This window comes from Hemicordylus capensis, chromosome 3 (genome assembly GCF_027244095.1).
Source record: "Hemicordylus capensis ecotype Gifberg chromosome 3, rHemCap1.1.pri, whole genome shotgun sequence".
NCBI lineage: Eukaryota > Metazoa > Chordata > Lepidosauria > Squamata > Cordylidae > Hemicordylus > Hemicordylus capensis.
The window spans coordinates 259,481,952-259,509,220 of NC_069659.1; the positions used below are offsets into that span (position 1 = coordinate 259,481,952).

The following is a 27,269-nucleotide window of genomic DNA, read 5'->3' on the forward strand; positions in this document are numbered from 1 at the left end:
GCACCCACCAAGGATTCTACAGCAGGAGTGGTCAGATTCCAGGCTTGTGAGATCTACCGGGGGTGAGGGGGTATTACTAGAATTCTGAGGTTCAATCAGCCTTAGTGCAAGCCAAAGCCAAGGAGCAAATCCAGGTGCAAAATTGTAGCTCAGGGGGCAGAACCAATTACTTACTATAGCTCATGAGCAATGACAAGTACCTATTGCTCCCCATGACTCAACAGCATCCCCACTGCATAAACAGGTACAATTCTATATGTGCGTTACTACAGATTAGGGACTCTAACATAAACCTCTAAACCAGGCCAGCAGAGTTACACATAAATCTGGTCAAATGCACCAACTGATGTTCATATTTTACAAATGAAGAATACTGAGGCAGGAGAAAAAGCAGTTAGCATAAGGCCTGCTATGGAAGAATTAAAAAAAAAAAATTGGCAGTTTTAAGGAAGAGCAAGTTGTGTCAGCACTCTTAAAGTCCCCATCTTACAGCTGCAGAACACTGAGGCTCAGAAATGGAAAACTGTGGGTCGGGCAAGTAAGCATGCAAAGGGCTGCAGTATCTTTATCTTTTGCTAAACAAACTATGTGGAATGAAACTCTTGCTGATCCCAGGCAATCACCCACTAGACCAACAGGTAGATCTACCTTTTACTCACCCCAATCTTACAGTAACAGAGAGTGTTTGGCCCACCAATGATTCATTTCCATGACTGCACACGCTTCCCTGTTCTACTCAACAGAGCAGTATTAACTGCACTGAGTTGCACGGATAAAGAGAGACACTGATGGATTCTGGTTGCATCTGTAGTCACAGCTAAAGACTGATTTCAGAACTACTGATTTAGACTATTTAATTAAATGAATCGGTCTTGTACCATAAGCTTCCTTCCCAGTTGTAAAAAGAAACAGCTGTAGAAATTGTACCTACGTGTAAATGAGACCATATGTATGCAACTTAGGGTCCTCTTCTTCAACTGAAAATTTTAACCATTTCTCTTGAGGTCCTTTTCTTTGTCCTTCCAAGTCCCAATTTAACTGAATATTGTGGTGGCTGACATGGCCTACAACCGGGGGGTGTGGTTTGGAGATGGAACGTCTTCCTACAAATGAATAGTGTCAGTGTTATTCTTTTTTTTTTTTTAAAGCATGACAACATACAACACCTCTGAAGACCTGGAGGAACGTTTTTCCATTGCAATACACCAATCTTATTTTGATTTGAACAGGATATGCTGGAATATCCATACAAATGCTTACATGCATACACGATTATAGGACTATCTTTGAATTAATTTTCCACTTCATTTTTTTTCCATATTGAAACAATACAATAAACAGAGTTGTCAAGCAATTGTGCAGTTTACCTATGGACTTTGGTGGCTGTCACAAATGTCTATACAGGCTATTTATTTTTTTGTTTGTTCATTTATTTTAAAAGTTATTTGATTACAATGGAGCCAGAAGCCAGCTTACAATAATTAAAATCATGATATACGATCTGAAAGAAATAAAATCAAAACTAAAGTACACAGCACAACTGGCAACCAATATAAAACATCAGCAGCAGAGCACAACTTAAGTTTGCATTCTCCCCCCCCCAAAAAAAAATCCTTCATAGAAAGAACAGTTGTAACTTAGTGTCTGTACACCAACAATGAAGAAGCAAGCCACACTTCCCTCATGTTCCCTGTTCCCACTGCCAGTAACCACTATCCCATGTAAGAATCCACCATACCTCAGATAATAGGGGCCTCCACAGATCTCAGTATGCAGGTAGGTTCATATAAGAGGATGCAAGGTGATAGGCAGGTCATGAGAAAATGTCTGCCCTTTATGAATATTCTTTAGGTTAAATATTTTAGTAGGATTTCAGGCAATACGACGTCATACAGCCCATGTATGTTCTATTTTCCTTGGTCAGCATCCACCAGAGAAAGTGCTTTTAAAAACAGCATCTCTCTATTGAGACTGCATCACTAAACACACAACTATTTGCAAATAAAATAACACAGAGACAGCATGGTAACGCACTTGTTGCACACACAGGCGACTACAACTAACCATGCTCTAGGGATGTGCATGAGCCGTCCGTGCACCCTCCACCAGGACGGGAAGCAGTTCCCTTTAAAAGCAGGTAAGGAGTTTTGTAACTGCTCATCCCCACCATGCCACTTTTCCGCCACCAGGGCCTGCTTTGCAAATGCCTGCACGGGGTTGCTCCCTGCAGCCTCTGCATGGTGTCAGCATGCACATGGCCGGCACGCACACCATTTGCATGGTCAGTAACACCATGCGTGTGCACCGCCCATGTGCATGCTGACTGCCAAGTGGAGGCTGCAGGGAGCAGTGCTGTAGCCCCATGCAGGCATTTGTAAAGTGAGTGCTGGCAGTGGAAAAGCGGTGGGGCAGGGACAAGCAGGTAAAGAGCTGCTTGCCTGCTTTTTAAGGGAACCACTCCCTGGCCCATCAAGCTGGCTTGAACGCTGGCGCCTGAGCCAATTCAGCACTTCCGAGAGGAGGCACCGAACTGGCTAGTGCAGATCGCTACAATAACAAGAGGAAGCCTGGGTAACAGCATTCCAATCTTCTTAAAGAAACGTAACACATATACCCCACAACCCCTTTCTTTACTTTGAAGCATCCCCCATAAAATATATATTTTGAGCTATGTGCTAGTAACCTCCGACTCCAGAACCATGGAGTCAGATGTTACGAGCACATAGTTCAATAATGGACATTAGCCTTTACTGCTATCCCATTATACAGTTCTTGAATTTGGAAGATGACTTCACATCATGTCTGCTTCTGGTCTGCATGGTTTCACCAGGCATCACTGCAGGTACTAGTGAACTCTCAGGCATGTTGTCATGATCTGGTTCTTGTTAGACTGGTGTCACTTCTGATAGTTGTTCCACTGCTGACTCTTGGGGTAGAATATCTGGTGCTGTTGGTACAGATGAGAGATCCTTTTGCAAGCGGTTGTGACTTCTCCTGTATATGTTACCATTTGGTATCTCTATCTCATAGGAATGTGGTTCCTCCTTTTTTGATGGAACAGATGATGGTGCTCATCCTGCCCTCATTTGCATCCTTCTCCCCCTCACAGAGGTGGCACTTTTTGTAGTTGGTGACTGCACTTTAATTTGTGATAGACTTTGGTCAGACGTTTGGGCATCAGGACCTCTGTCATGGCAGATAAGGTGGGATGTAAAAGTCTTCACATCAAGGCATATTCCAGACTAGTGATCAGAGTGTTCCTCAAGTTGAGCAAAGTCACATCTGTATCCATGTTATGTTGCCAAATCTTTTTTATTATTTATTTATTTATTTATTTGATTTATATACCGCCCTTCCAAAATGGCTCAGGGCAGTACACAACATGATAAAAACAATTAAAGCAAATTAACAATTAAAATCAAACTATTTATTTATTTTGAACTTGTGCTTGACAGCTTGACACTCTGCTTCACTATTTGACTGCAGGACTTGAGGATATTATTCCCAGGACTTACTTCTGCCTAGCCATTAACAGAGATATTTTCTGCTTGTCATTCACTATCTGTGATATCTATCTGTGAATGTTGAGCTGTGAGGGCTTGTCATTCACTATCAGCCACTGTGTGCTCTAGTAACTTCTGTAGCAAATTGTCATGGAGGCGGGTCTCACGATTAGTGAGACCCGCTTTTGCAGGGAGAGTGGGCTTAGCCCGCTTTCCCCGCAGATGATCCGGGCGGGAGCCCTGGGCAGCCGGATTGGCCGCCCACACGATTGCCTGCTCTGTGATGGAAACGGAGGGGGCCTGGGGGAGACCCCCGGAGCCAGGAGGCAGCTTTTCACCTCCCCTCCGGGGGTCTCCTTGTGAGTAACCGTGGCACGGAGCCACAGCGCAGCTACCCCGGTGGTTCACACGATGGGGCGAAATCGGGCTAGCCTCCGCTAGCCCGATTTCGCCCCATCGTGTGAATAACCTCATTGAGTGACACTGTCTCTGTCAAACTGTAAATCACCTTTTCTTCAGGATCTGTGTGGAGGGATAGATGTTACTCTGGAGAGAATATCTGCTATAAGCATATCCTTGCCTTTTGAATATGGATACCATATTTGGATGTCATATTTTTGTAGTTGCAACAATATCTTCTGTAGCATGGTTGGAGCATTGCCAATGGGCCTCGTGAAAAAGGTTTGAAAATAGGTTTCAAAAGATTAGACTCTCAACTGGGTGCCTTACACAGTTGAGAGTCTGATGGAACTTCGTCACAGCACAGACTATTGCCAGGAATTTCTTTTCTGTCAGCACTTAATTCTTCTCAGCCTGCATCATGCCCTTGAGACCCAAGTAACAGAATGCATCAGCCTGGAATTCTAGCTGTTCAGTCAGGTTAAAGTATCTCAGCACAAGAGTTGCTATGATGGCTTGTTTAAGCTTGTCCAGAGCATTCTGGTCTTCAGATCCCCATTGCCAGAGAATATTCTTCCACAGCAACATTCTCGATGGAGCTGTCAGACTGGACTCATTTGGGATGTATTGTGCTATAGCTGAATGGTTCCTAGGAGTTCTCAGTAGGCCCTTCATATGTGACACTGTCCACCAAAATTTGAATCTTGTTTTTGTTTAACATGACACCTCTCCAATGTGCTCTCTCCAACACACACTTCAGGATAAAATCTTGTTCTTTTATGGTTGCGCAAGTCTGGAAGCGCAAGGAGTCATTCCAAAAGTGACTTGCAAGAATTACTTGGAAAAAGGTTGCGATGATAATGTCATCTGCAGTTATGTGGATGTAGGAGTATCGCCAAAACACTTACAGTTCATCTGCTGGAATACTTTGCCGGTTAACTTGATCCTGAAGAGCGGTCTGTTAAAGTGGTATCACCCTCATGGGTGCACAGCTCTGCAGAATTTTTTGTCCAGCTTGACTTGCCAGTATCTATCCTTCTCATCAAGGATAGTGAATGGCTTTTTGCCAGCCAGATCCTTTTGCACATCTTTCACTGTGAGGGAAGAAGAATGCTGCCTCAGCACTGCTTTGTTGAGATCTCATGGATCAACACAGAATTGAAGTAATTCATTTTTGTGTGATGACCAGACTACTGACCCAAGGTAGGTATTAGTCACTTTTGCAATGACTCCTTGTGCTTTCAGTCTGTTATTGTAGATTTCTGTTTATGTAGTGTTTATCTAGTGTTACATAGGGAATTTTCCTGGACCCTTGAACTACTGTGGTATTGCTGAGTCCACATAAATGTGATGACTACCAGAGAACTGTCCCAGATTGTCTGTGCTAGGGTGAGAGGAGGGTTTTCCAAAAATCTATCCTTTAGTTTGCTTTGCTATTCATTATTGAGAAAATAATTTTGTCTCTCGGCATAAAATCTTCTGCAGATCCAAATGCACAGTGTTACATCATGTTCCTGAGCTCTTTGACAAAGTAATCTATGCCAGCAACAACAACAAATATATACCATATTTGGTTTACACAGAAAATTAATCAATCAACTAACCAACTAACCAATCAATCAATCAAAATGGATCGCTGTTCCCAAAGGGCTCACAATCTAAAAAGAAACATAAGATAGACACCAGCAACAGTCTCTGGAGATACTGTGCTGGGGGTGGATAGGGCCAGTTACTCTCCCCCTGCTAAATAAAGAGAATCACCACGTTAAAAGGGTGCCTCTCTGCCTAGTTAGCAGAGATTATAATGAACATAATTAAATATAATGATGCCAGCAGCTTAATCATATTTAAGTTCCCAGCATTGGTACATTTCAAATTCCAGATTTTTTCTGGGTTCACAAGAGCTCTTAAAAACTGCAAGTACTTCTGCAAGAGTTTTGTTATTGGAGTCTGCAAGCACATTATGCACACTATTGTAAATTTCTAGGGCTTTATTCCCTATGCAGTGAAGCATGTCTGCAATCTCTGCTTCTGTGATTTCAAGATATAGGTTAAGTTTCTGTTCTTATCTCCTCCAATATCCTCCCAAATTTCCACTGAATACAAGGCTGTTGGAGGTTTAAAGAACTCAGTTTTTAGCTATGGGCAGACTGCAATCACTTCCATAGAGTCCCTGTATTTTCTGTTTTCCTTAGTCAGCATCAGACAGAGAGAGTGATTCTTAAAATAGCATTTCTTTATTGAAACTGAACCACTAAACATACAACTACTTGCAAATATAAGAACAGAGGAACAGCACAACTCACTTGTCACACACACAAAGAAGACTGCAACTAACCATACTCACAGAGCAACAAGAGGAAATCTGGGTAACAGCATTCCAGTCTTCTTAAAGGTTCATAACATATACTGTATACCATAATATGTTCAGACTCATCCTGGTTATCTGCCCCTCAAAGGAACAAAACTTATAAAAATCTTCAGCATGTGCCAACCATCTAATTCTTCCAGACAGCTAGAACATTTTATTTAAAATCCTCTTATGAAAGGAACCCCAGTATTTCCTGAAGATCAAACCTGGTAACACAGATCTAGCAGCGACATGGATAGACGCTAACTGATACCCCCAGGCACAGAGTGCAATGTTGCATAGTAAAACTGATGTATTTAAGGAAATCAGAGTGCACATGAAATTTTTTTTTTAAGGGAAGAGAATACTTCAAAACTGGAAAAAAGGATTAACGTTCCATTTTTCTTAGGCAAAGCCTTCTATGCATGTCAGGTTTTAGGCCAGACAGGACCTAAACCTGCATGGTTTCCAAAAGACCTTTTGTTTAAATTTAAAACAATTTTTTTTAATCTCCATTTTAAAATAGAGACAGCCACATATTGCCTCCAAACAAAGAAGCAAGGGAAAGCAGGAGGTTTAGAAAGTTTAAACTGGAATATGTCTGGGCAAAAGGTTCCCCAAGGATCTGCTAAGAGTCCCTTGTTCATAGCTCCTGATTTTTCCCCCTGGTTAAGTTTATCCAATCAAGACTGAGAATGAAGGCATTTTTATCCTAGGAGAGAAAGGACTGAAAACTCACCAATCACAGGAGAATGGGCAAATCAGGTTTTCAAAACTCGTGCAAATAAAAGGAGTAGGTAACCCATTATAAGACAGAGCGCCCACATCTGACTGCCTCTGTGAACTGTGATTCCAATACAAGAAAACCAACACAGACACACACACTCACTCACTCCAGCAGACAAGTGGCTGGCAATGGGAGAAGGAAGATTTAGGGACTTAGAATTATGGAGCTAATCAGATTAAATTGCATTCATACATAATTACATTTATATATAGGGGTGGATATGGATTACCATGTAGCAATTTATATCAGTATTTGTATATCCACTTAAACCAATAGTCTGTATCCTGCCAATTCTGAAGAGAATTGTACATGCCTGCCACTTGATTTGACAAAATGGAAGAATTTGTTCTCCCACTACTTGACAGGAAAATGAAGATGGCTAGCTTACCAAGTGGTTACATATACATCATGGTAATTTATCACTTGGGAAATTATTGGCTATGTTCACTTTGTCTTCTATAGAAATTTGGGGGTTGGAGTAGGCCCTGGGATGATGGGCCCCACCCTCCCCACCTTCTTCTTCTGAGAGGCATGTAGGGGAGAGCAAAGAGCAAGTTGTCACACAGAGGGCTGGTCCCCCTCCCTCAGGGGCCCAGGGACATTTTCCCACCCTTTGTTCAATTCTATTACCCCGCTGCTTTGAGGTCTGGAATACTCATCTATATAATGAGATAGTCTAGTAAAGACCTGCTCAACTTGTTACCATCAAACTATACAGAGGTGGCTCATCAGTCATAAACAGTGGTCCACTAAAAGCTTGGTACATTTCCTAATTGTGCTATCTATCTAGAAATGCAAAAACAGAGCTGTGACATTTTCAAATAATTGGCACATTAAACGAGTAAGCTGTGCTTGAGCTGATGAGTGACAAGTTGTGTAGGCTTGCTCTCACACAATTAGAACTAATACTTCTAACATCAGTAAATGTTTAAATAAAAATATTTGAAAACCTCCAGCAGGTTGCAGAAACCCATAAAGAAGAATACATTTTATCTTAACTGTGACTGATATTTGTCAATATCAGCCCGCTCTATCTCTGACAAACACACACAAAAGTAGCTGTTCATCAAATTCTGATATGACACAGAGATATCAATATGGCTGGAATTTTGAAATATGATCTTTCTTTTCTCAGACAACTCAGATGCTAACTCATGCCAATATGTCATCTTCTCAATTTAACATTGAATACAAGCAAGGATAAATACAATGAAAATAGTTAAAAACAAAAGAATCTTTCAGGCTGAGTCATGAAAAGCAGAATCTACTAGAAGCTCAAGGTTAACATGTCCTATGTAGATAAACTTACCAAAGCATCCATTAATTTCTTCTGAGACTGCATGAATAATGCTGCTACTGCTTCTTCTTTTTAAAAAGACACCCTAGAATCATTTTTTAATTTTCCAAATATGTTAAAAACAACAAAGGATTAATCATGCCCCCATCGTTCCCTGCCATCAAGGACATAGAGACAACGGAGCAGGGTGTGGGGACAACTATCCCTGGGCTGGGGTGGGGCTGCCAAGGACCTCTTTTCATCCCCCCACCCCCCCCACCCCAACGTGGGTGCCTCTCGCCACATCACTCCATTGCCCTCGGTTCTCTCACACTCTCATGTCCCTACCTTTGGATAATGAAGAGCAGGAGGACATTGGCAACCCTCCAACAAAGTAACAGGAGAAGAGTTCACCTGCCAGGCCACAGGAAGAAACAGAGGCAGGCCAAATTGGGACTGCAGCTCCCAGAGGGCAGTCAGAGGCTGCACAGGGAAGTGGGGGTGCAGAGCCAAGCCTGGAGCCGGAGAACGTGCAAACAATAACATCCCAACAAAGGAGATATGAGTGGAGACAATGACAGCTGGAAACACTTAGATAGAGCAAGAGACTACTTAACAAGCAAGAAAAATGTGGAATCATTGGCAGCTGGTTGAGGAGGAACCCAATTAGTCAAAGCACTATTACATAAGAAGAACCTAAGAACAGCCCTGCTAGATCAGGTCCAAGGCCTATCTAGTCTAGCATTCTGTTTCACAAAGTGGCCCACCAGATGCCACTGGAAGTCACAGGCAGGAGTTGAGGGCATGCCCTTCCTCCTGCTGTTACTTCCCTGCAACTAGTACTCAGAAGCATCGTGCCTTTGAGGCTGGAGATGGCCTATAGCCTCCGACTAGTAGCCGTTGATAGATCTCTTCTCCATGAAGTTATCCAAACCCCTCTTAAAGCCATCCAGATTGTTGGCTGTCATGACCTCTTGTGGCAGAGAATTCCACAAGTAGATTAACTTGTTCCACAAGTTGATTAAATCAAGGCCAGCAGGCAGTGAACGCTGCTGGAAGCAACGAGTCTCTTTTGAACCTGCTGCAGCCAAGCCTCAGTTTCTCAGAGGAAACCCCAGCTTCCTGTTTGGCCTCCAGAGTCCCAGGCTTTTCCTGATTCTACTCTGCTACCTGACTGAGTCCTGACAACTGCCCTAGCTGCAGCGTCTCCCCAGGGAACGCCTTGCACTCCTTTTGCTCTGGACCCGTGCTACTGAGTTTGCGGGGAAGACTGTCTGAACTTGATACTTCAAGTAAGTACTTTGAGTAAGTACTTCTTGTGTTTTCTTTGCAGACCAGAGAGGATGCCAAAGGACTTCCAGCGGCCGTGACCGAGACCTTGACTTGGACACCAGACGGACAGGCTCTTGACACAGACATGCCCTGCTGCAGCTGTGGCAACATTTCTCTTGTGTTGCCACCTTGTTCCTTCCCCACGTTGTGGAGGCTAGACACACAGGGAAGGAAAGCCTGGCACCCCCCTCACCCTCTCCAGCCAGCAAAGACCTTGGGAGTCTTGCCTGCTCTCCCTACCACCATTTACGCATTCCAACTCATAATACCACTTGGCTTTCTGAATGAAGTTCATATTCTGAATTACTCCATTTCCAAATTTGCCCCATGATTAATTCTATGCTGCCTGCACCTCCCTTGTCTAGCAGCAAACTATAACATATTTCAAATTTTGTTCAGTTAAGTCTTGCATGAATACATTCTAAGACATCTAAAATTACCTATAAGATTACCTACATGAGAAATTTTCTCTTAATAAAAAGCTAATATAACTCCAATATTAAAAAAGAAAACAAGGGAAGATCCAGGAAACTACAGGCTGGTTAGCTTAACTTATGTGCTGGGTAAATTCATGAAAAGCATACTTAAGGACAAAATGGTTAAACATACGGAAGAACAGGCCTTGCTGAAGGAGAACCCGCATGGCTTCTGCAGGGGCAAGTCTTGCCTCACTACCCTTTTGCAGTTCTTTGAGAGTGTCAACAGGCATGTGGATAAAGGTGATTCGCTTACCATTGTATGCTTGGACTTCCAAAAAGCTTTTTACAAAGTTCTCCACCAAAGGTTCTTGAATAAACCTAACAGTTATGGGATAAGGAGTCAGGTTCATGTGTGGATTGGTAACTAGTTGAAGGACAGGAAACAGAGGGTAGGAATAAACTGACATTTTTCACAATGGAGGGAAGTAAGAAGTTTGGTCCCCCAGGGATCTGTATTGGGAACAGTGCTCTTTAACCTGTTCATAAATCATCTGGAAGTTGAGGTAAGCAGCAAAGTGGCCAAGTTTGTAGACAACACTAAACTATTTAGGGTAGTGAAATCCAAAACTGATTGTGAGGAGCTCCAAAAGGACTGATCCAAACTGGGTGAGTGGGCGACAAAATGGAAAATGCAGTTCAAAGTAAGCAAGTGTAAAGTGATGCATATTGGGGCAAAAAAACCCGACTTCACATATACACTGATGGGGTTTAAGCTATTGGTGACTGCCTAAAGAGATCTTGGGATCATGGTGGACATCTCATTGAAAGTATTGACTCGGTGCGTGGCAGAGGCTTTTTTTAAAAAGGCCAATTCCATGCTAGGGATCATTAGGAAGGGGATTGAAAATAAAAATGCTAATATTATAATGCCCTTATTCAAATCTATGGTGTGGCTACATTTGGAGTACTTCATACAGTTCTGGACACCGCATCTTAAGAAGGACATTGTATAACTGGAAAAGGTGCACAGGAGGGAAACCAAGATAAGAGGCCTGGAGCACCTTCCTTATGAGGCAAGGCTACAGCATCTGAGGCTTTTTTAGTTTGGAAAAGAGGCGACTATGGGGAGACATGATAGAGGTGTATAAAATTATGCATGAAGTAGAGCGAGTGGACAGAAAGAATTTTTTCTCCATCTCTCACAACACTAGAACCAGAAGTCACCACATGAACCTGAAGATTGGGAAATTAAAGAGAAAAAATTCTCTCTCATACACATAACACTAGAACCAGGGGTCATCCCATGAAATTGATTGCCATGAAATTTAGGCCCAACAAACATAAGTACTTTTTCAAACAATGCATAATCCACTTGTGGAATTCTCTGCCACAAGATGTGGTAACAGCCAACAACCTGGGTGGCTTTAAGAGTGGTTTGGATAACTTCATGGAGGACAGGTCTATCAACGGCTACTAGGAGGGCTATAGGTTACCTCCAGCCTCAGAGGCCAGATGTCTCTGAATACCAGTTGCAGGGGAGTAACAGCAGGAGAGATGGCATGCCCTCAACTCCTGCATCTGGTGGGCCACTGTGTGAAACAGGATGCTGGACTAGAGGGGCCATGGGCCTGATCCAGCAGCGCTGTTCTTATGTTCTTATTGATCATACTGTACTTGGATAGCTGGCATTCAATGTCAAGATGCCAAAACATTGACTTCAAAATACAAAGAACAATGGCTTCTAAAATAATAAATTAAAAATCTCTTTCATTTAATGCAGGTTTAGAAGATAAAGACCGATATAAGTATAGTCAAAAGGCTACAAAATTGCAATATAAAATGGAGATTTTCATATGATGGAACTAAATATGATGGAACAGTATATAAATATCTCAATATAATTTGCCAACCCCTGCTAACTTGGCAAAGAGGCACCTTTTAACGTGGTGATTCTCTTTATTTAGCAGGGGGAGAGTAACTGGCCGTATCCACCCCCAGGCACAGTACCTCCAGTGATTGTTGCTGGTGTCTATCTTGTTTTACTTTTTAGACTGTGAGCACTTTGGTGACAGGAATCCATCTTATTTATTTATTATTTCTCTGTGTGAACCAACCTGAGCCATTTTTGGAAGGGCAGTATAGAAACTGAATGAATGAATGAATGAATGAATATTATGTGGCAATTGTAGACTTTAGCGCGGGGTAGACAATCTTGGCCCTCCAGCTGTTGTTGAACTACAACTCCCATCATCCATAGCCACAATAGTTGGGGATAATGGGAACTGTAGTTCAACAACAGCTGGAGGGCCAAGATCACCCACCCTGCTTTAGGGTATATACCAAGAAAGAAAAATTGACAGGAGTAGCCTAGCACTAGTTACTATTTTTTTTCTAGTAGACTGGGAAATATCAGCTTCATCTTTCTAAAAAAAAAAAAAAAATTAAAGAAGCAAAACAAACAAACATATCTGCCAGACAAAGTTCCAAGTCAGTCAACCTTGTAATCTGTTACTACAAAGTCAATTTTAACTTCTTTTGAGTTTAACTTCTTTGGAGGCATTTGAAACTCATGAATAATGAACAATTAAACAGATTGGACTTTTTTAATAATCTGCTTCCATTATTTAAACCAATTACTTAAGCAGAATTACTCAGTTTAGAAAGATCTTTTCCTCTGTACAATACTGGATTTCTCCTTTGAAAATAATCTGATATAGCAAAAACAAAATGGAAAAAAATGAAATGAAAGCAATTTTGCAATACTTAAGTGTAGAGCAACTCTACAGCTTGGGGGTGGCGAGGTTCTGTCCCTTCTACATACACCCAGCATGAGCAAAAGCTGACCCAAGCCCCGAATCATGAGCATTACTAGAACACTTACACTAAGGAACACCCTTGGTGCATCCAGGGCTGGTCCAAAGAATTTGGGTGCCTAATAGTGGGAAAACAAAATGGTACCCACACTCATAGGTCACATTCATTAATTATCATGGGTCACATTCTACTAAGAGGGCTCCCTGTTCAAAGTCCTATTGAAATGAACAGGGGCTGTGCTAGACTATGCTCTTACACATCTGAATGCAAACGTCCAAGTGTGTTCATTGTGCCCTTTATTCAAATCTTTCTCACACTGTCCACTACCCTTAATTGCACCCAAGAAAAACTACCGGAGACAGATAATTCACCTTGATTCATGGTAAGGCCTGTAGGTGCATCAGCATCAACATCTGGTTTCAAATAATTAAAGTATTAATGAGTAAAAATAAACACTATTGTGAGAAGAGGTTTATTTCAAACTCACAGTTTCTAAAATAGGGTTTGTAGGGAGACGTAGCTGTGCAGCTTTCAGGAACATATGTATACAAGTGGAAAGGGCTTTTGGAGGAGAGAGTTGCAAAAATCGCCCCTCCCTCCCTCTCCACATCTGGTCTTGCAGTGTGTCCTGCAGGGACACTGAAGGCTCCTTGTGGATCTGCAGCACTTCTTCTGTCACCAGAGGGCTGCAGAGAATGTCAGCCACTGTAACTATCCAACCCTAAGACCTCAGAATAGAATGGCTATAATTCAAAATGATTAATGATAATCAATAATCACAGATAACAGAAGCCTCTCAAACAATTGAATTATATCTTCTGTCACGGGCAGCTCAATTCTACGGAGTGCTTTAGAAGCAATAGAACAGAAATTTGTGTGGCTTCAGTCCTGAAGCCATCTATTCTGCTCCATTTTCCATGGAAAACACTAAAAAGCCCTGATGTCAGAAACCTTGGCAACAGCTGCCTGACAAACTTTAATATCCCACTCAAGTGTACTTCAGAAGCCCCAATCCCTCCCTCTTGCTTCCTGAAGTACCCTGAGTATAGGATTTTTCTGTAGTAAAAGGAACTTTGGATAAGTGTACAGACTTTGTTTGTGGGGAAAATAAGACTACAGTAACTCTTTAAAGAGATCTTGCATTCTAACATCCATTTAACATTAATTCAGAGTGCTTCTTTTAATCCAGCTATATTAATTTCAGGCAAGGTCCCACATTTAAAGAACATAAGTATTTACATCTCAGCTGAACGGAAACTTCTACATTATTAAAATTAAAACAAAACAAAACATTGTGCCATGACCAGTTTCACAAAAACAGTAATATTGAATTGCTAACATTTGCTAAAAAATCTCACACCTAAGGAAGAAAATTAGAAACATATTGTTGATCTTACTACTCTTAACATAACATAGAAACATAAGAAGGCACAAGGCCCATCTAGTCCAGCATCCTGTTTCACACAGTGGCCCACCAGATATCTCTGGGAAGCCCACAGGCAAGAGGTATGTGCATATCCTCTCTCCTGCTGTTGCTCCCCTGCAACTGGTATTGAGAGGAATTGTGCCTCCAAGGCTGGAGATGGCCCACAGCCACCAGACTAGTAGCCATTGATAGACCTGTCCACAATGAATCTGTCTAAGCCCTTTTTAAAACCATCTAAACTGGTGGCTATCACCACATCCCAAGGCAAAGAATTCCATAGATTAATTATGCGCTGTGTGAAAAAGTACTTCCTCTTGTCGGTCCTAAATTTCCCGGCCTTCAGTTTCATGGGGTGACCCCTGGTACTAGTTTTGTGAGAGAGGGAGAAAAATTTCTGTCCACCCTCCCCAATCCATGCATAATTTTATACACCTCGATCATGTCACCCCTTAGTCGTCTCTTTTCCGAGGTAAAGAGCCCCAGATGCTGTAGCCTAGCAGGGGCGTAACTAATGGTAGGGCGGGCAGGCAGGGCATGTGCCCCGGGCGCCACTTGGTAGGGGGCACCAAAAAGTGCCATGACCCCCCCGCCAATCCCCTCCCTTACCGAAAAAAATTATTTTTTAAATAAAAATTTATTTTAGTGGCAGCGCAGCAGCAGTCTGCAAAGGAGCGCGTGGCGCCCCCTCCCCCACGAGCGGTCCCGGCGCCCCCGCCCCCCCATTGCTTGGCTCTGGCTGGCTGCTGGGCGCCGCGGGCGCCTAAAGTTTTTTGTCTCTCTCCTAGCAAGAGAGAGCCTGGCCCTGCAGGAGGCAGCCGCCTGCTGCCGTGTGTCCTCCGAGGTAAGAGAATGGTTGTGGGCGGCGGGGGAGCAAGCGGAGTCCGGACTTGTCCCCACAGCGGCGGCCGCCACCAGAGCAACACCAAGGCCTGCCGTGTGGCCCGGCGTCGCTAACCAACTGAGATGGGGCAGGAGCGGGGGTGAGCAAGCGGCAAGCAAGGTCCTTGACTTGCTACACCGCGGCGGCGGCCGGTGCCACGGCGGATGTAACACAGAGCACGACGCTGAGGCCTGCCATTCGGCCCGGCGTTGCTTCTGAACTGCAAGGCGTGCCTGCGCAGTAATCGCAGGCGCGCCTTGCAGTTTAGAAGCGACGCCGGGCCGAACGGCAGGCTTCGGCATCGCGCTCTGTGTTACATCCACCGCGGCACTGGCCGCCACCGCGGTGTAGCAAGTCAAGGACCGGTGCCGCGGCGGAACACAGAGCGCGACGCCGAGGCCTGCCGTCGCTTCTGAACTGCAAGGCACGCCTGCGCGCCAAAGCTTGAAACTGCGCAGGCGCGCCTTGGAGTTCAGAAGCGACACCGGGCCGAACGGCAGGCCTCGGCGTCGCGCTCTGTGTTACATCCGCTGCGGCACTGGCCACCGCTGCGGTGTAGCAAGTCAAGGACCTTGCTTGCCGCTTGCTCACCCCCGCTCCTGCCCCATCTCAGTTGGTTAGCGACGCCGGGCCACACGGCAGGCCTCGGCATTGTTCTGGTGGCGGCCGCCACTATGGGGACGAGTCCGGACTCCGCTTGCTCCCCCGCCGCCCACAGCCATCGTGGTAAGTTATTTCATTTGTGGTATTTATTATTATTTTTATTACATTTCTATACTACTGCCCTATCCATCCAAAGGCTCTGGGCGCTTGGGGGGGTGGGCAGAGGGGGGGCGCAATTTCAGTGTTTGCCCTGGGTGCCGTTTTCCCTAGTTATGCCTCTGTAGCCTAGCCTTATAAGGAAGGTGCTCCAGCCTCATGATCATTTTGGTTGCCCTCTTCTGCACCTTTTCCAGTTCTACAATATCCTTCTTAAGATATGGTGACCAAAGCTATATGCAGTACTCCAGTTGTGGTTGCACCATAGATTTGTATAAGGGCATTATAATATTAGCATTTTTATTTTCAATCCCCTTCCTGATGGTTCCTAGAATGGAATTAGCCTCTTTCGCAGCCGCTGCGCACTGAGTCGACATTTTCAATGAGCTGTCCACCACAACCCCAAGATCTCTTTCCTGGTCAGTCACTGACAGCTCAGATCTCATCAGCATATATGTGAAGTTGGTGTTTTTTGCCCCAATGTGCATAACTTTACACTTGCTTTCATTGAACCACATTTGCCATTTTGTTGCCCACAGTTGGAGAGATCTTATTGGAGCTCCTCACAATCAGCGGCATAGGGAGGCTGGCAGCTGCCCGTGTGCGGCCACCGCCACAGCCCCCTGGTGTCTTGCTCGCCACACCCCCACGTCATGCAGGGGCCCTCCCAAACAGGGCCGGGCGGGGAGAGCTGTTCCTGCCGCAGGGAGAGCAAAGGCAGGGAGAGCTGTTCCAGCAGCGCAGTCAATGCAGTGCGGGCCGATCTCTCTCCTAAACGGGGCTGTGCAGCCCTGTTTGGGAGGGAGATCAATGGGCCCCGCTGCTTTGGCAGTGAGACCAGGGGCAGTTATCCCTGCCTTTAAGGCACGAAGAGTAACTCCAGCTACTCTGCCAACCAAGTGCAGACCAATTTCAGCTCCAAACGGGGCCACGCGGCCCCGTTTGTAACCAAAGTAACGCCCTCGTGTCTGACATGGGGGGCATCTATGCGGCCCCTGATTAATGGCAGCCTGGGTTCTTTGAACCCATTCGCCCAATGGTGGCTCCACCCCTGCTCACAATCCATTGTGGATTTCACTACCCTAAATAGTTTAGTGTCATCTTCAAATTTGGCCACTTCACTGGTCACCCCAACTTCTAGATCATTTATGAACAAGTTAAAGTGCACTGGTCCCAGTACCAATCCCTGGGGGACCTCACTTCCTGTCTACCTCTGTTGTGAAAACTGTCCATTTATTCCTACTTTCTGTTTCTTGTTCTTCAACCAGTTACCCATCCAGATGTGAACCTGTCCTCTTAATCCATGACTGCTAAGTTTACTCACGAGCCTTTGGTGGGGAACTTTATCAAAAGCTTTTTGGAAGTCCAAGTATACTATGTCAACCAGATCACCTTTATCCACATGCCTGCTGACACTCTCAAAGAACTCCAAACAGTTAGTGAGGCAAGACATTCCCTTGCAGAAGCCATGCTGGTTCTCCTTCAACAAGACCTTTTCTTCTATATGCTTAACAACTTTGCCCTTAGGTATGCTTTCCATCAATTTACCTGGCACCGAAGTTAAGCTGACTGGCCTGAAATTTCCCAGATCCCCCCTGGAACCCTTTTTGAAAATTGGATTCACATTGGCTACTTTCCAGTCCTCTGGTACAGAGTTTGATTGTAGGGACAAGTTATATATTTTTGCTAGGTGATTGGAAATTTCACATTTGGGTTCCTTCAGAACTCTTGGGTGAATGCCATCTGGCCCTGTTAATTTTTAGTTTTTCAAGGCAGTTTAGAACACCTTCCCTTGTCACCTCAAATTGGCCCAGTTCCTCAGCCACTAAATCCAAAAAGATCAATGGTGGAGCGGGTATATGGTCAGTATCCTCTGCCATGAAGACAGATGCAAATAACTCATTCAGTTTCTCTGCAATCTCCTCATCTTCCGTAATAATCCCTTTCACACCCTCATCATATAAGGGGCCAACCACTTCCCTGGCAGGTTTTCTACTTCTGATATATTTACAGAAGTTTTTGTTATTCCCCTTGACACTTCTAGCTATATGCTCCTCAGACTCTCTTTTTTGCATCTATTATTGTCTCCTTGCATTTCTTTTGCCAGAGTTTATGTTCCTTCCTGTTCTCTTCATTTGGGCAGGTCTTCCATTTTCTGAAGGAACTCTTCTTCCCTTTTATAGCTTCCCTGACTCTACTTGTTAGCCATGCTGGCGTCCTCCTGAACTTGGTGGTACCTTTCCTCCTTCTTGGTATACATTCCAACTGTGGTTTTAGTACTGTGGTTTTAAATAAGTTCCATGCTTCCTGGAGTGATTTGACCCTCCTGACCTTCACTTTCAACTTCCTTCTTACCAGTCCCTTCATTTTTGAGAAGTTTCCTCTTCTGAAGTCCAACACATCTTTGTTGGACTTCCTTGACAATTCTCCACTTGCATACATGCTGAATTGGATCACACTATGGTCACTGCTACCCAATTCTGACATTTCGCACCAGGTCCTGGGCTCCACTCAGGACTAAATCCAAAGTCGCCATCTCTCTGGTTGGTTCCGTGACTAACTGTTCTAAGGCACAGTCATTTAGATCGTTTATAAATTTGGCCTCTCTGTCATTACCTGAATGTGAATTTATCCAGTCTATGTGTGGGTAGTTGAAGTCACCCATCATTACTGCTCTGTCTCTGACACCTCTCTTATGTGTTTCTCCAACTCCAGGTCACTCTCATCGCTTTGATCCTGAGGGAGATAGCATGTTCCTAGTAACACATTTCCTTTCAATCCCTGTAATGTTACCCATAATGATTCTGTGGAGGACTCCAGTCCACCTAGGGGTTTTTTGGCTTATTGGAATCTATCCCTTCTTTGATAGACAGTGCCACTCCTCCCCCAATCTTCTTCTCCCTGTCCCTTCTATAGAGTTTATATCCAGGAATAATCATTCTCACTATTGCACCAGGTTTCTGTTACACCCACTATATCTATGTTTTCATTAGTAACCAAGTACTCCATTAGTAACCAAGTACTCTAGCTCACCCATTTTGGCTCAGAGGCTTCTGCATTGGTATATAGACACCTACACACCTGGTGTTGACGTGTGCTATCCCCCTTGCCATCATTTGACCTATTTGGCAAGCTGTCCTGTGTTTCCTTCTGCTCAACTCCTGGCTCTACTCTGTCCCCTTCTGGTTTATCTGAAACATTTTGCCCCTCACACCTTAGGGGATTTTGCTGGCCGAAGCAGATACCACCCAGTTCCTGCTGGCAATTCTCCAGGTGTCATTTTAAAAGCTGTTCTGCGACCTTCTTGATTTTAAGTGCCAGCAATCTGGTTCCATCTTGGTTCCCTTTCGTACAGGCTTCACTTTCCCCAAAATTTATCCGAGTGCCTAACGAATCTAAATCCCTCCTCCCGGCACCACCGTCTCATCCATGCATTGAGACCCCTCAGCTCTGCCCTGCCTCAGCTCCACTGTCCCTGCGTGTGGAACAGGTAGCACTTCAGATAACACTATCCTGGGGGTCCTGGACTTCAGTATGCTACCTAGCATCCTAAATTTGGCTTCCAGGACATCCTGACTGCATTTTCTAAGATCGTTGGTGCCAACGTGCACCATGACAGCTGACTCCTCCCCAGCACTGCCTAACAGCCTACCTAGACGCAGTGTGATGTCCACAATCTTCACACCAGGCAGGAAAGTAACCGTGCGCTCTACACGTGGTTCACAGACCCATCTCTCTATGACCCTAATGATCAAATCACCCACTACTAAGAGGCCCCCACCCCCTAGAGGAGTATCCTCTGTGCGAGATGATATGGGTGTATCACCCAAGGAAGGGGTCCCTGCTAAGGGAGTGTTTCCCTGTTCCTCAGACCGATGTCCTCCTTATTACATCACATATAAGTTAATGGTTCATTTAGTTAGCCACTCATGTCAGATAAATGGATTTATTCAAGCATTGTTGCCACATAACCATAAAGCTCATTTGTTCAATTTAGATGTGAATAATCTCTCGTCCGGAAAGAATGACAATGCTGCAGCAATATTATACATTCTGCAGGTGCAGGGGCCCTCTTCCAGAGGTCCACAAAGTTTGGCTGGCATTGGTGGCCCACTACAAACATGTGGTCATCACAACCCTTCCCTTCCTCCAAAGCAGGCATCCCCAAACTGCAGCCCGCCAGATGTTGCTGAACTACAACTCCCAGCATCCCTAGACACAATTTTTTGTGGCTGGGTATGCTGGAAGTTGTAGTTCAGCAACATCTGGAGGGCCGCAGTTTGGGGATGCCTGCTTTAAAGGCTGGGGTCTTGTCCTTGACTTGATGCTGGACCTCTGAATGCAGCATGATGTTATAGACAATCTCTTGCAACCCTTCCCAGCTCTCAGAATTTGGGGTGGGGTGGGGATCCTTCCTGCAATCACATTGCATTTCAACATAGCATTAAAGCTCCCATTTTCCTGTCCAGCTTGGAGCCAGAGAGGAGGTGGGGATCATGATCACTGTTGAGTTGGTTCTGAGGCCTCAGACTCAGTGCAATTGCAGGGATTATACCTGTCCATCTTCTCCAGCTTGGAGCTGGAAAGGAGATTGGGGTTTGCTGTTTTGCTACTGCGCTTTTGAGATGCTTGGAAGAGTAGTGGCACCCTCCAGCTCCAGAAAGGAAAGATGGGGCTTGTTGGTTTACCCATGGTATTCTGTGGCACTCCAGGCAACTCACAAGAGCAGCAGCAGGAGCAAATCAATTTCTCATTCACTTTCCAAGCTCTGGAGGGCAAAGCCAGGACTTGTCAGCTTGCTGTTGCCCTTCTAATCTGAGGTAACACCTTGGAAGAGCAGCAGCAAACCCCTGGCCTTCTTCTCAGCCTTAAGGCCAGGAAAGTGACAGGGATCATTCCTGAATAGCTCGGAACTTCTAAGAGCTTTGCAAGCATTGCACAACTGAGTGGATGATTCTACTTTGCTCTCTAGCTCCAAGCTTGGGATATGTCACACTCAGCAGAAGGCAATGGCACACTCACTACAGCAAGCAGGGAGAGCAAAACTATGGACCCTTCCCTCCTGCTCAGTCCCACAAACCACTCTGCCTCAAATATGTTCCTTTTAGACTCTAATGTTTAAAAAACAAAACAAAAAACCATATATTATGTTAATTAAGCCTGGCTATTTTCAGTGAAAAACCAACAGCATGCTGACTTTTAATGAAGTTTTAAATATAATTGTTTTCATTACACTACTTAAATTACTATAGAAATAATGATCAAGTATATTGAGAAGTAATAATTACATAACTTTAGCATGATTCTCACACACACACACACATGTTTATATTCTTATACAGTGTTCCTCATTGTTTTATAGCTGCTTCTCTCATAGACACAAAAAAATCTTATGTAGATTTACTTAAATGTTTATTCATAAACAGCTCCATTTTCTTCTTCTCCCTTTTCCTTTTCTTACTCCATCCCCCACAGTCTCTACACTACAGGATCCCCACTGGAACTTCTCAACACAACATTAAAGATTATTAGATAGAATACAACACTCATTAAGGCATCAAGACATGTATTACAATTGCCTGGTACCAACAACATCTAAGAGCAGGAAAGAGCATTTTTCTTGAGAGCTGCAATGAAACCTGATAATAAGCTTGTTGGCATTTTTCCCACAGAATTTCTACCCTCTTAACAAGACACACTAATTTACTGAACATCCTATTAGCAGCAACTACAAGTATGTAATTTTAAAATATCATGAAGAATAAAGTACTTCACATAAACCTTGTGCAGTAGAAGAGGCAGGTGGCTTATGAAGTGTTACCTGAACGTTCTAACGTGACTTAGAGTATAGGTCACAATCAAAAACTGACACAAAGCTATTCTATTGTTACAGAAGACACAAAGTTCTAAAGTGAAAGAAAGAAATACAGGTGAATGTTTTATTTTACTTCTTTATGTTCCCCAAACGCACAACTTCTTTGATTTAGAAAGAAACTGAAAATGATGACCTTATTTGGGATAATAATTCATACAATCAATTCTTCGACAACTTGAAGGCAAGTTACCTTCATGCATTAATATTTAATTGGTTGCTCTCAAGTGGTTTCTAAAAATCTGAACCTATTCTCCCTGTTTGTTTATAGATTTTGCCATCAGGCTTAACTAACCAGAGATCCAAACCCATGACAAGACTTCAGATGATGATGATGATGATTTATTTATTTTTACATTTTATATCCTGCTCTTCCTCCAAGGAGCCCAGAGCGGTGTACTACATACTTGAGTTTCTCTTTCACAACAACCCTGTGAAGTAGGTTAGGCTGAGAGAGAAGTGACTGGCCCAGAGTCACCCAGCTAGTATTATGGCTGCATGGGGATTTGAACTCGGGTCTCCCCGGTCCTAGTCCAGCACTCTAACCACTATGGCTGAATGGGGATTTGAACTCAGGTCTCCCCGGTCCTAGTCCAGCACTCTAACCACTACACCAGCCTAACTATCTAGAGCAGTGAGCTTCACTATTTTTTAGGTGATGTTTTTCAAGGTCATATTTGAAGTGGAGGTCACTTGAAGGCAAAAAGCCAACGTGAGAGCTGTTTCCCTCTGTGTTGACCTCCTCACTGCACTTTTCTCACTGCTGGGAGGGCCCTTAAGAGAGATGGAGTCTACTCTTAAGCGCGCCAAGAGGAAAGCACTGGGAAGCAGCACACTTCCCAGCACTCCATGCATGCCTTCCAAGATGGTGCAGGGCTCAAGAGGGTTCAATTTCCCTTAAAGGAACTCCACCAGCACTGGGCAAAGCATAGCACTGCTCAGTAAGAATGGACATCTCCATATGGTGCCAGGGGGACTGTGCAGAATATTCAGCTTCAGCTGAGTTTTCACACAGGCCCAATATTTTATTCATTGTATTTTATTTGCACACCGCCCCAAACTTCCATCTCAGGGGGCCACCACTGACACCTGGGTCTTACAAGGAAGAACACTGATCTAGAGCCCACTGATATTTCCCTGTTATTCCCTAAAGCTACTGTACCTTTGATCACAGCATTCTTCCAACAAAGTGAGGTAGCACAATAGCTCAATCTGTTGACAAATAAATAATTACACGGTGCACTTCACTTCAGAGCAGTTCACTTAACATGTCTGTACACTTGAATTAAGGCAAGTGCAGTTCTGTATTGATGAGTTTTAATGGTTCTGGTAGCTGGAGTAGTTTTGCTGGTTGCAAGCAGGCATTAACATCTACATCTTAACAAGTGTGAGTGTCTCCAATGTTTGCGGGGAAGTTAGAGGTGAGGCTCTACCAACTGTGGTGAGTTGTCTGTGCCCTCTGCATGTCCTAGTAATGATTCTAGGTTGGTAATGCCTAGGCTTAGACAAAGTGTCCCTGTCCTAAAGCAACTGCTATAGGAAGACAATGTCCTAAGCACCTGCATATGTCTGGTGTTATATTAGAAGTGCTTCCTACCTGCCCCACTGGAGCAACAAAGTACAGTGAAGTGTGCACAGAGCAGGTGGTTAGATTGAGCGGGGCAGATGAGGCTGGCAGAAGATGAGTTGGTTGGCAACTTAAACATTTCTCTTTGATAGAAGGCCAAGACCAAGTTGGCACACTATTTTGAAACTTCAGACTCTTGATATCTTTTGTTAAATGATTTAGTCCTTTCTAACTCAGAGGTCTTGCACAGTGAGAATATTTTTATTTTAATGAATCACTTTATAAAAGCCACACTTAAAAGTAATAAAAAGCCTAGTGTAGAGGAATATAATGGATCTGACAGATCAGAATACTATTTCTAATTATTTCAAAGAACTGCACAAATGTGTATAATTCTTTATAACAATTTAGAAGCCTATAGCTCTAATCAACCTACTTTTACTGCAAAGTGCTAGTAAAAATATGAAAAGGCAAGAAAATCCCATGTAAGGTCATGCTATGAAGCATTTTAATTATAGTCTTTTTTTAAAAAACACACAAAAAACCCCAAAACTACATTTTCTCTTTAAACTGCAATGCTTAAATGGCTATATTAATCTATCAGAATCCATCTTTTAAATCATATTATAAAAGTTTGCTAAAATGAATTAAGAAAATTCCCCAGAGTCTCAGCTTATTAATAGTCTTCTAAGGACATTGAGCCAGTTTTGGACATTTGGGAAAAAAATACAAAATGAGAAAGGCATTACAGAATGCACCAGAAGAAATAATATCATATAGAAAAAGGAGGACAAAATAATCTTGGTGAAGCTCAAGATGTAAAATGAAATTCGGCACATAAACAGACAAAGCAGAGTTCAGACTACGTAGCAGGCATATGTGCAATGTGGGAAACCTTTTATTGCACAGTTAAACAAATCACAAAAACTGAAAGTGTTTCTCTGCTTTTAGTTAAAGCATCTTTTTATCTAAGCCCTGGACAAAAGCTCCCCCAAATGTGAATTTATTTTATTTTTATTTTTATTTTTTTCCGCTTCAGGGGACCATACAATGCAATTCTGAGCTTGTCTAACCAAGCTCAGGAAAACTCTCCAAGACAATGAACTGTAGCTAAAGGGCCAAACTAGACAATACAGATTGTGTGATTGGAGCCAGCATGTTTGATTTTTAAATAATGGCTACAGAGGGCTCCAATCCAGACCAGGACTGTGGCAGGACTTAAACCCTTGCCACAACCCAGATTGGAGGCCCCTGCAGCTATTTATCCCAGGAGGAATACTCCCATTGGTGCTGATGAGACCTTTCCCCTCAGACCAAATAGCAGCCATGGGGAGACCTGATCCAGACCGGGACTGTAGTGATGGCATATGGTTAAAGCCCACTCCAAGAGGACCCAATCTAGATTAGCAATAGCAATAGCACTTATATTTATATACCGCGCTATAGCCGGAGCTCTCTAAGCGGTTTACAATGATTTTAGCATATTGCCCCCAACATTCTGGGTACTCATTTTACCGACCTTGGAATGATGGAAGGCTGGTCAGGATCTAACTTGTAACCTTCTGGTTACAGGGCGGCAGTTTTACCACTGCGCCACCAGGGGCTCCTGTGCAGCTGCTATTTAAATTTTTAAAAATATGCAGGCTCCAGTCACATAATCTGCTTATCCAGTCTGGTTCTCAGTAGAGAGTATGAAAGAACTTACAGTATTTTTAAAAAGTGATTACCACATGGTGATGCCAAGAACTCTAATTGTTTATTTACATCTTTGTGTAGATGCAGAACCCCTATGCCTGAAAAAACTGCGTAAAACAGGGGAATAACAGGTGCAGCTTTCCCCTTTACTGCCTATCCATGCTGGGCACTGATGCACCTATTACTCTGCTGCCTTTTGAAGTCTGAAAGGACACAAGAGCACTGCAAGAACAAAAAGAAACAATTGGATTCCCGCTAGTTATGGCTGCTACTGATGTAGGCCTCGCTTGTGGGAAGTGGAGGTGGGGAACCTCCTTGCCCCTGTAGGTATAGAAGGATAACCTGGTTGCCTGTGGAGACTTGGGGATAGTGATGATTAATGGCGAGCAGCTACAGCAGACAATGTCTGTGGCTAGGTGCCAATTAGGATGAGCACCTGAGAAAAGATGTGGCCACCTAAATGCCTTTCCATTCCAGTGGCCCCAGATCCATACCACACTCTTCTATTAGTAGTTCCCCTGCCACCTGACATTTAGAGAAGCTTCATAGTAGATGACAGTATGGTCACTTAGACAATACTCACCTATCTGATACAGGGAGCCCTTTCTCACAATCTGGAGAAACGGCTTTAAGGGGCAAGGGAGGAAGCCTCAAGAAGCTTACCTCCCCTGCAGACTATCCTCTCTGTTGGTCTGATTGTGGAGATCACACAGCTGCCAGATGTGCAGCTGCCTTCTCTGGCAGCATGGAGGGTTGGGGTGCTGTGAGGCATCGCCCCGCCTCTGGAACGCCCATAATGCAGATGCACGGTGAGCTGTGGGAATTCCCCCAATGCTGGTCAGGAGCCCTGCAGTCTCCCAGTCCTGGCTGTAATCAACCAGGGATGGCAAACTATCAGAAAAACAGGGTTGAGAGAGCATTTAAGAGGGTGGCTGGTTTAGCAGGTTTGTCGCCGAGGCACTGCCAGGATTGGGCGCAATCCCATTGGTTCTCACACGCAGACAAGACTAGGCTTGGCTTCACTATCCTGGTTTTGCCTGTGTGTGAGAACAGCCTCAGGTGGTTACACTGGAACTTCGTCATCTTTTACTTTTTATCAGGGCTCTGATGGGCCCCTGGGTGTTTGAGTGAGGGGAGTGGATGGAAGAGATGCAAGAGTTCTCTTTCGAGGCATTGTCTCTCCTTCTTTGGACAGCCTATCTTGCTTACCTGTGTAGGGTACCTTGATTTTGCAGGCCCAGTTGCATCAGGGGAGTTGGAATTCCTGGTAGAGGTTAGTGTATGGATACCTGAGGAGGGATACCTGAGGAGGGATGCCTGTAAGGATTCTGAGAAGACATTTTTCATCTTTTGTTTGTTTTTTTGTTTGCTTGTTCTCTTCAAATATTGGCTATATGTTTTAAGTAAAATGCTCCATTATCAAAATTTTCTTGTGTGCTCCTGGAGCTTTCCCAGACAACAGGCTTTACTGTGAGGCTTTACTGCAAGTTCTAATTTGCCCAAAAAACCCAATGCAAAAAGTGGATTTTTAACCCCGGACATAAATTGGGCTAGGCTCTAATGCGCAATGAAAAACCTGACTTGTGTGTGAAGTGCTCCCCAATATCTCGCATGGCATTTGGTGCAAATCCAGCCGATGTGTGAATGCACACCCACCATTCCAGTGGAGAAGCAAGCTAAAAACCCTGTCAGAGAATGCTCCTAGTTCTCTAAACATGGCTCTTCATGCAGAGCTATGAAGCCGTGCCATGGAGCTTGATATATAAGATCTGTGCTCCCCTGCTGGGACTTCTACACTCTTGTTTGTTCACAATTGTTTGTGTGCTGTGACTGGCTGCAGTTAGCCAGAAGCCTATCCTCTCTTGTGGCTGAAGAAGCAGAATGGGCCATTGCCGAAAGTTCTCCATTTACTTCAGTGGGGGTGTTACACCACCTATTTTGTTGGCACAAGATCATGCCATCATAAGGGGCACAGCAGGCAGAAAGAAGCATAGTATTCACTCCTTCCCTGCCACACTCATGTAGGTGCACTTTCCCCTCCTTGCACTGGTGGTGTCCTGCTACCATAAGGGCTCTTGCCAACAGTAGCCTCCACCAGCACAAGGATGTTGATACACTAGCATAGATTCATTATGCCAATGTATTTTGGGACTCTGCTAGCACAAGGGAATTAAGGAATGATCCTATTCC

General features: G+C 44.0%; 2 protein-coding genes across 7 annotated transcripts in view; one reads left to right on the forward strand and one right to left on the reverse strand.

Moving 5' to 3' along the window:
- The window catches only part of FANK1 (fibronectin type III and ankyrin repeat domains 1), a 101,635-nt gene that overhangs the window by 71,130 nt on the left and 3,236 nt on the right, over positions 1–27,269 (reverse strand). For 5 of the 6 annotated variants that reach the window (XM_053312864.1, XM_053312866.1, XM_053312862.1 and 2 more), the window contains exon 2: positions 932–1,103. In XM_053312864.1, coding sequence (XP_053168839.1) covers positions 932–1,103 — 172 coding nt within the window. Of the gene's footprint in view, positions 1–931; positions 1,104–18,561; positions 18,626–27,269 lie in introns of those variants that run through there. The other variant, XM_053312867.1, reaches the window with a different exon arrangement.
- The window catches only part of DHX32 (DEAH-box helicase 32 (putative)), an 80,332-nt gene continuing 74,916 nt past the window's right edge, over positions 21,854–27,269 (forward strand). Inside the window, exon 1 of the mRNA XM_053312856.1 lies at positions 21,854–21,875. The gene's annotated coding sequence lies outside the window, so the exon portion shown is untranslated. The remainder of the gene's footprint in view (positions 21,876–27,269) is intronic.